Source organism: Nannobrachium achirus (assembly GCF_963921795.1).
Source record: "Nannobrachium achirus genome assembly, chromosome: 8".
Classification (NCBI taxonomy): Eukaryota; Metazoa; Chordata; class Actinopteri; order Myctophiformes; family Myctophidae; genus Nannobrachium; species Nannobrachium achirus.
The window spans coordinates 55,412,225-55,422,327 of record NC_137817.1 but is presented as its reverse complement, the minus strand read 5'-3'; the positions used below and the strand labels follow the sequence as shown (position 1 = coordinate 55,422,327).

General features: G+C 43.9%; 1 protein-coding gene across 1 annotated transcript in view; it reads left to right on the top strand.

Moving 5' to 3' along the window:
* Nucleotides 1–2,008: 2,008 nt before the first annotated feature.
* The window catches only part of clip3 (CAP-GLY domain containing linker protein 3), a gene marked incomplete at both ends in the record, with an annotated part of 33,937 nt that continues 25,842 nt past the window's right edge, over nt 2,009–10,103 (top strand). The window contains 3 exons of the mRNA XM_080732211.1: nt 2,009–2,249; nt 4,903–5,064; nt 7,617–7,756. Of these exons, the coding sequence (XP_080588337.1) occupies nt 2,009–2,249; nt 4,903–5,064; nt 7,617–7,756 (543 nt within the window). The remainder of the gene's footprint in view (nt 2,250–4,902; nt 5,065–7,616; nt 7,757–10,103) is intronic.

The window sequence follows — 10,103 nt, the reverse complement described above, 5'->3', positions numbered from 1 at the left end:
TGGGCATATATGGGCATACCCATATATAGGCATGTGGGCATGTCCCTTTTACACCCATATATGGGCATGCTCTGGGCAAAGTGATTGGCAGTTCTGATGAGTCCCTCCTTGTGCAGTGGTAAATTAACTCCCTATTTGATCATCAGGCACGTGCACACATAGACATCAAAGGGGGTTTGAGCCCCTGCCCCTTTATCCGTCTGTAAAAAGTGCCCTCTCCAGACCATGAATGCAGTTTTTACTATGGTGAAAGAAATGTAAAATGCCCCCCTTTTCTTTCCATGCCATACCTGAAGGCAGCATTCAAGAGAACTGCCTTGTCCAAACTCTGCAGCATCTTACTGTATGTTGAAAGAATTGCCCTCTCCATGTAGAAATCCATGCCGAAAATAGCCGACCTCCAAGCTCGCAAGCTTGCAAGCTAATAGTGCAGGTTGAGAAAAATGGAGGGCTGTCGCCGTGAAAACCTTTTAGTTGATGCGATTCATTGTCATTCAAATTATTGTGATTCAAACGCCCGGACTGGTATGCGCCCGGGCCAGTAGGCCAACGGACGCCCCTTGATTGAATACTTTATTATCAGTTTGCAAAACAAAAGCACAGGAAAGTAAAGTTCAATACAAGGTCTGCTAAGAGGATTTTAAACAAGAAAGCACTATGGCTTGTTTCCATTGGGTCCTTTGTACTGAATTCATCGTATTGACTGTTTGCACCCTGTGGTGGAATTCAGATCAATCAATAATCATGAGAAAATTAGGAGACAAGACAATTATATTAGGTGGTGGTGGTCACGTTTATGTAAACATGATATCATGGACACATGGTACAGTTTAACACTCTGGGCAGTGGCGAAGTAGTTCTGCCAAGAAGAATGGTCCGACACTAGAGTTATACTGTGTGGCTTCAATGCCTCTGGAACGAGCTGTACCATAACAAGATAGGCTTTACCAAAACAATAGTTACTGAGGCCTACTGAAGACCTCTCTACTCCTAACTATCAAGTATTAGTATCATCATACAGACCTAGATATTAATATAATCAATGAATACATGATCTATTCTATAACGTCACACATAATCAATCATGATAACCTCTGACCAGGCATGCAGGAAGTCAGTCTCCCCTAGGCCTGATGTTGTTTTGGTACAGCCTATCTATCTCGTCCAGCTCGTCCTTGAAGCAGTGACAGTAGAACCGTGATCTCTGACTCCTGCATGGCAGAACTACCTTACCACTGACATGAGTGTTAGTGGACTTCTCCCCATGATATCCTGTACATAAAGCATAACCATCTCCACCTAGAATATTGTCTGGTATCCTAATTGCCTTATTACAGGGTTCCACGGTCATGACATTCCTGGAAATATTTTGAAATTAGAAAACAATTTTTCCAGTACTGGAAAAGTTTCGGAATGTATCAAGGGTCCTGGAAGGTCCTGGAAAAAATAGCTATGCATTGTCTTTGGTTATTGATTGTGTTAATACCTTTGAAATGACAAATTAAACATGGGCCAAATTGTCAAATATTAGAGACAGAAATTGTGAAAATAGCCGATCTACATGCTCACAACGCCTCGCGTCGCGAGGCGTTGTGAGCATGTAGATCTGCTATTTTCACAATAGAACCGTGTTATACAAATTCCTCAACTCTTAGTGCTTGTCAGGGTGCCGCGTCCCCAGTTAAAACATAATTATTTCGGGGGTCACGGCCTGAAAACACTACACTACCTGTCTTTGGGCATTGCACATGGGAGTAAGCGACCTGTTATCGAGCTGAATTATTGTTATATAGTCCTGGAAATTGGGTTAAATATTCTGGAAAAGTTTTGGAAAAGTTTTGGAAATGAATTGCTAAAAAATGTGTGGGAACCCTGCTTACAGGTATAGATTAACGATTGATCCAGAATTCCACGACTAATGGACATTTGAGTACTTTTTCCATCACTGGTCTTTTTTTTTGTCTCCCTCTCTCTCCTCCTCAGGCCCAACAACAACACCATCAACAACATGACCAAAGGGGAGAAGCTGGAGGAGACGGAGGCCCAGGAGAAGGAGAGGCGCGAGCGGGAGGAGACGGAGGAAGGCCGTGTGGAGAAGGAGGAGGAGGAGGTGCTGACGGAGGAGGAGGAAGAGGAGGGGGAGGAGCAGGAGGAGTACGAGGAGGAGGAGTACGAGCTGGAGGACGAGAGGGAGGACGAGAGGGAGGAGGAGGAGGAGGAGGAGGGCCGAGCCCAGGAGGGAGGAGGAGGTAGACTTTCTTAATTGTTGAGTTTTATTGCTTGTGTTTGACATGGCGGTGAGATACTTGTGTAGCACTGACAAGAGCTTAAAATTTCAGCCCGAGCCCGACGGGTCGGCGCGGCGCGGGCTGGGCCGGGCTCAATTCACCCTTTGTCAAGTCCCACCCGTTGTCCCGTCCCTCTTCACACCCATTGGTTGCTATGTCTTGGTGGGACACTCGGTGGGACACTCAGTTGCTTCGTATTGTTATTCTGTGTTCAATTCTAATTTCAAACTTGGTTTCAGTAAAATGGAGCTACTCAGTGGCAGTATAGTGACTCAGCATGTTTTTATTTCTCCAAAAATTATGTTTTAGCAAATTCAACATAAAAAAGGTGGAACCAGGGCGGGACAAGGCAGATAGAGCCTACTGGTTGGTCAGTGAGGGACCAACCAGAAGGCTAACAAAGGGTGAATTGGTCACGTATATGTCGGGCTTTGGGTTGGGTAGGGCTTTTTTTAATCCTGTAGGCAAGCAGAGCGCCGTATCATGATGTCTCTGTTACTTTGTAAGCTGCGCGCTCACAATTCTATGGCTGCACCGCTGTGCTGTTGCGCAATTTAAGACAGTTAAGCGTGTGTGAGGCTGGCTGGCTGCTGTGGCGTGTGCAACTGTGCATGCATGCACTGGCCGAGCGGAGGACATCGTTGAAACAGTCCACAGACACTTTTGTATATCCTAATAATAATAATAGACGTTGTGTGAACGTTGTAGCTATAATAGCCTGTACACCTGCTGCCTGATTTAGCGGTGGCTGTTAGCTGTGTTTTTCTGATGTTTATTTGTTCCATAATTAGAACGGTGCTTGCTACAATTTCTTTTAAGACAGTTGGAAAAGGACTCTGTTCTTAAAAAATCACAAAATAAGAAAAAAGGTTGTGGAAGCTATTAAGCTTGTTTATAATGTCAGGCTGCGGGCTGTGTCGGTCTCCATTTGTCAATTATGTATCAGGCTTTGTGTTGGTCCCGGGCTGACGTTCTGCCGGGCTGGGTTGGGCGAGGCTCACTTTTTTAGGCCTGATTTAAGCTCTGGCACTGACCTCGACTGTTTGGACACTTTTTGTTTGGCACTGCATCGATAAGTTGTACTTTAAGTAGCTCTGGTCCAGAGTGTCAGCAAGTTCTCACCAACGCTCTGACTGGCGGCTGACTCACAGACAGGACCAGGAATTTCTCTGCCCTACGAGGGCTCAACTTCAGTCACATAACTACTTCGCTACTCACCTAAACAAAGGTAGTTTTGCGTTGTTGAAACGGTGGGAAACCTCTCAGCACCCCACCCACTCTGTAAAATACACAATTTTTGTCATGAAATAAAACTTATACAACTCCACCGCCGCAGACACAACCCGGAAATAAGAATACTCAACTGCGGCGGTCGAGGTGGATGCGTTTTTATTTCATGACAAAAATAGTGTAATTTACAGAGTGGGTGGGGTGCTTAGAGGTTTCCCACCGCAGAGAATAGACTTTCAACAACGCCTAACTACCTTTGTTTAGGTGAGTAGCGAAGTAGTTTTGTTTATTTTGACTGAAGTTGAGCCCTGGTAGGGCAGAGAAATTCCTGGTCCTGTCTGTGACTGAGCCGCCTGTCAGAGCGTTAGTGAGACCTCGCTGACGCTCTGGACCAGAGCTAGTGTTTGACATGGGGGTGAGATACTTGTGTAGCACTGACTAGCATTGACTGTTTGGACACTTTTTGTTTGGCACTGCATTGATCATTGATCATTTGTGCTTTAAGTATTGCTATTTGTGTTGTGACGTGACGCTTATGAGTGTTTACTGTTTTTGACACTTTGGGCCCTATTTTCGTCCATGCTAAACTTTAACCCCCTAAACTTCTTTGCCTTTTTTGAGCGGTGGTCACAACGCTCCTATACGTGGCCGTGTGTGTGGGTATGTCTGTCTGTCTGCGTCCGTGTCTGTCTGTCTGTCTGTCTGTAGCCTACAGTACCTTTTTTGACCACACATGTTAAGGGAGGGGCGCTGTTGTTCAGGCCAGACCACACACACACACACACACACACACACACACACACACCACACACACACACACACACACACACACACACACACACACACACACACACACACACACACACGGATGGATGGATGATGGATGGATACCAGTGGCGGCCTGAGTGACATGCATTTTATTATTAATATTTTGTTTAATATTGTTTTAATATTTTTTATTATATATATATACAGGTATATATATATTTGTTTTGCTGTTGCGCAGCCTCCACGACCACCGCTCAGTTCACACGGGTGTGATTTTTTTTACTATTTTGAAAAACATTTTAAAATACTTCAAATAGCCAATCTACATCAACTCGTTGTGAGCTTGTAGATCAGCAATTTGAACTATTAAGGGTAATAATAATAATAAATAATAATAAAAGGCAAAGAAGTTTAGGGGTTTAGCGTTTAGCTTGGCAAAAATAGGGCCCTGTATGTACAGTATATATTCTTCTTTTTTGTGCCTTGCACTGTACACAACAGTACTTTTTTTCACCCTAGCCCTTTTTCATACTTCTCTGTCCATCCGTCCATCCAGGAGGTGGGGGGGAGCAGGAGGAGAGAGGAGAGGAGGGGGTGGAGGCTGTGGCGGATCAAGTGGAGCAAGAGGAGGCGGTGCCTGGAGGAGAAGCACCGGAACCGGACCAGGAGGACGAGGCGGAGCCGCTGTCGGTGTCAGAGTACCAGAGCCCGGTCCACGATCCGCGCCGCAGGCCCATGGTGCACCTGTCCGCGCAGGCCCCTCTGCCCAAGGACTACGGTAGGTGCTACCACCTTAAAGACCTAGTGAAATCAACAATATGTTTTTCACACTTTTAGAGCAGTGGTTCTCAAACGTTTTGGGCTTCAGTACCCCTTTTTGAAGCGGTGAAAGCCGCTTCCAAGGTGTGGCTTTGTGTGTCCCGTACCTGTCCCATGCATCTCTGCGCTGTGATTGGTTAGTTTTGTCTGTCCCGCGCATGTCCAGAATGAAGAATTGAGGATTGGCCAAGCTTCACATGGCAATTTGGCTCTCCAGACAAAATCATTAATTCATTCAGAACTAGAACTAAAGCACATAGAAAGTATAGATCACAGAATGTATAGATCTAGAACACATAGAATACGAATTCACCGCTTCACTTCGAACCGAGGTTTGATTTTTCCTGATAATATGAATCCAAGTACCCCCTTTAATCGACAACAACATTTTGACTTGAAAATACTGACATAAAAAGTCGAGTTTTTATGTCATTATCTTGAAAATAAAAGTAAGTATAGTATATATTATAGTATACATAGTAGCCTGTTTTCTATTCAGTAACAGTAATACATTGTACTTAATTTGGTTTAAAGCTTTATGGAGCAGCACGTTCACATACATTTGTCAATCTTTTATCATTACACATAACAGTTTCCATTTTCCACCTGACCGTCGCTTATCTCCCGATTAGGGAGTCTTACTGGTAATGTCAATATGCGATTGGGCCTTACAGGCCGGGTTGCTGCTATTCAGACCGCCGGGCTCATTGGTATTCAGTGGACAAACGGTGGAGTTGGTCAGTTCCTTTATACGCTTTGTGTGTGTGTGCGGAGAGACAGACACTAGGAAAGCTGAGAGTAAATGGTAAATGGTGCATTTATATAGCGCTTGTATCCAAGGCGCTTTACATAGATTGTGCATTACATTCACCCATTATATAGAAATTCTTTATTAGGAATAAACCATTGAGATGAACCATCTCGTTTTCAAGGACATCCCATTCACACCAATGGTAGAGGAAACCATGCAAGGCACCAACCTGCTCACTGGGAGCAACTAGGGGTTCAAAGTCTTGCTCAAGGACTCTTCGACATTAACTCTGGGGGAGCCCGGATTCGAACTGGGAACCCTTCAGGATCAGGGTGGTCCGTTAGAACCAACGTCTTCACTGTACATTTCCAGTAAGATCCCGCCTACGTCCACAGCCAAGAGAAACACCAACTTGACACCTGCAAGACAGTACCATACAAATGATTGCTGTCACTTAGTGAAATGAAATATCCATGTGAGTCAGTACTGCTGGCTTGTTTTCTGTAAGAGAAACTGCAAGCCACGCAGAGTAGATTTCCGCTAAGATGAGAGGAGTTCCCATCTATAGTTAAATGTTTGCTTCCTCTTCTCTGCTGTCATCCTCCTCTCCTCTAGCCTGGAACCAGACCAAACTGGGCAAAAAAACTTGCCCATGGCGAATATGGGTCTGGCTCTGCTCAATTGTGAATCCATTTCCTCTCCCCCAAAATTTGGGGGAACCAATCAGGGCCCGGCATTGGTCTGGTCTAACCAATCGTGTCCAGAGCCATTTTTTTAACCCACCCCTTGGAAATGAAAATTCTGCTCGCGAAGTCCAGACTAATATCCGATACGCAGTGAGGAATTAGTATGAGCAACGCCAGGCTACCTCTCCTCTCCCTTTTATGTTGTCATCTCCCCTGGTTTCCATTTTAATTCCCTCCTCATCCCTTCCTGTCCTTCCCTGTCATCTTTAATGTCTCTCCTATCTTTTTACTCATCCATCTGTCTTCTTTTCTGTCTTTCTCTGCCTCTCTCATCTCCTTTTTCCACTTGGTTCTTCAGGCTGCCGCGGATTTGTGGCTTTATTTCTTACCAGACGCAGAGACCATAAATAGAGGTCTACAGACACCCACACCTTCATAGTGTTCTTGCGTTGCGTTGTGTTGTGTTGTGTGGATGTTCTCGTCTGTCCTTCTGTGTTCCGTTACGCAGATGCACTCAAATTACTGCCAATCAGTCGGCAGCAGCCACGTGCACACATACTGTAGACATGAAAGGGGGCTTGAGCCACTCCCCTTTTATCCATCTGTAAAAAATGCCCTCTCCAGACCATGAATGCAGTTTTTACTATGGTGAAAATGCAAATGCCCTCTTTCCATGCCATACCTGAAGGCAGTGTTCAAGAGAATTGCCTTGTCCAAACTCTCCTGAACTTGAATGCAGCATCTTATGTTGAAAGAATTGCCCTCTCTGTGTAGAAATCCATCTCCAGTATTCACTTGCTTATGCTTAGTTCAGTATGGTATCAAGCACCGAAAATAGCCGACCTCCAAGCTCACAACGCGTCGCGCTGAGCTTGAAGGTCTGCTATTTTCGATATTTTCACCAAAAGGCCCTTTTAGAAATTTCAGCCCCTGCCTCTCTAACATTCTCTGCACGTCCCTGGTCGGCAGTTTGAGACGATAATAAAATCTATAATGTAAATGTGCTCTCTCTCTCTCTCTCTCTCTCTCTCTCTCTCTCTCTCTCCCCCCCCCTCTCTCTCTCTCTCCCTCCAGCCTTTACCTTCTTTGACCCCAACGACCCGGCCTGCTTGGAGATCCTGCTGGATCCAAAAACCACCATCCCAGAGCTGTTTGCCATCATCAGACAGTGGGTCCCCCAGGTCCAGCACAAGATAGACGTCATCGGCAACGAGGTTAGACATTATGACATAAACCAGGGGTAGGCAACGTTAGGCCCGGGTGCCAACACTGACACATGCAGGGGAGGGTGATCACTGGCAGAAGTGTGAGAGAGAGGATTCTTTATTTTAAATCAAATATTGTTTTAAACATGGTCAATTAAATGAAGTCACCTAATTTGCAGCAAATTGCATCCTGCACATAGTTCTACATTCATTAGAATTCGGAACTTTGTCTGGGGAGGGAGTCGGGGAGATAGGTGGGTTATTGATTTTTTGATGATCGTTATGACAATGTCCTGACAATCAAAATATGAATAATTTGATGGGGTGTCATTTGTTGACGTGGCACACTGACTATCTAGAAAATAAAAACATGGCACTTCATTTCAGAAAGGTTGCTGACCCCTGACATAAATTGTCTACCGGTATATATTTTTCCACTGACGAAAACAAAACTAAAAACTAAGCTATGATGACTAAAAACTCCAAATAAAATCCAGACTAAAATGTTAGGGAGGGACTAGTGGAGAATTCCAGGATGCAAACAAGTGTAAAAATTGGCACTATGAGGCCATCAAGGCCTGCTAAACATACATTTAAGTGTGACTAAATCAGCTGTAGATTTAAAACTAAAAACTAGACTAAAACTAAAGTTTTTCAGATCACTAAAATGTGACTAAAATAAACTGAATTTTATTAAAAAGGCTATGACTAAAACTATCAAAAGGCTATGACTAAAACTATGTCTAATTTTAAAGTAAAAATGAACATGAACGCGAACGCACTGTGAGCCTGTAGATCTGCTGTTTTCAAAATATATTTTATACATAATTATGATAACTTGTGAAATGGGACATATTTTGATGCCAATACCCTTACTTGTAACAGAGTATAGCTCTACATCGCAGTATTGTTATTTTTATATAAGTAAAACGTCTCATATTGTAAGCAAACAAAGAGCGCTGAAGAAACTCAACAACAGACAGAAAGACAGATATTGATTCTATCTCTCCTCTCCTCTCCTGATGCTACTATTAGGACAGATGGATAGAGTTACTGCTCAAAAGCATAGATGGAGCATGTGTGAGTGTGTGCTTGTGTTTGCGTGCGTGCATGCGTGCGTGCATGCGTGCGTGTGTGCATGAGTGCTAGGGCTGGCACGATATGGGTAGCTCACAATACGATATCTGTGGTGATAATGTGGCCCTCGTTAACGATAATATCACATGATATCTGCGATACTCGATATACTGCCAGAAATTTCATCAACGATATCACAATATCTGTAACTGGAAAAAAAAAAGAAAAAAATACCCATAAAAGGTAAAAATATGGAATTATGCAGTTAATAATGCAAAATCTTATTAGATTTTTGTCCATAATAAATTATGTACAAAAAGGTGCATGGATAGTGCCTCCTATGTAAAACACTGACTGCAACCTGTAAAATAACCTAATGATCTCTAAAATATATCTTTGCAAATAAAATGTATAGAAAGGACAGGCCGCATGAAGTACTGCACTCTGAGGCAACCCAGGGAATCCATGCATGGTGTCATAAAATATCGATATTCGCCAGCAGCTATCGATATATTTATCGATATATTATATATCGCAATATCGATATTTTGGCACACCCCTAGTGAGTGCATACTGTATGCGCGTGCGTACTGTATATGTGGGGCTACACTACAGGACGTGTGAACATGTAAGATTAACTGGAGCCCGTTTTTGCGTATTCTTCTAAAATAAGGTTCACAGTGGCTCTCTAGTTATATGCTCTATTTGTCCTATTTCTGTTCAGTGTTCAGCTCTGTTGGGTTTCTGGAATGGTCACCGGTAGTGTGCGTGTGCGGGGGCGTGTGTGTGTGTGTGCGTGAGCGTTTGTGCGCATGCGCGCGCACGCGCGTGCGATTTACTGGTACGCTGTCAGGATTCAGCATCCACTGTCACTGTCACACAGGAAAAGTGCTTGTTTAACTCTGAGAGAGTAAAACCGGAACAATTTGAATTGCATTGCACTGTCACTGAGGAGTCTGCACTTCACTGTGACCCAGATTCGCAGAACAAAGAAAAGACAGTTAGCTGTAGTGTACACAACGTCTATGAAAAGCCACTGTGAGATCTACCACTTTCACCACATCTCCCTCAGCACCTCAGCATGTGTGGATGACTAGACTCACTTTCAGTAGCTCTTATTTGGCTGTCAGTGGTGCAATATTCTAACTCTAATCGAATAATGATAATTGTTGTGGCCTCGCTGAAAGCGAGCACACGTATGTTATCTTCATTATTTATCTATCAAGTTCTCCTCCACGGTACAAAGGCAAGGCCCTTAGCCAATGAGGTGCAGCCAAAG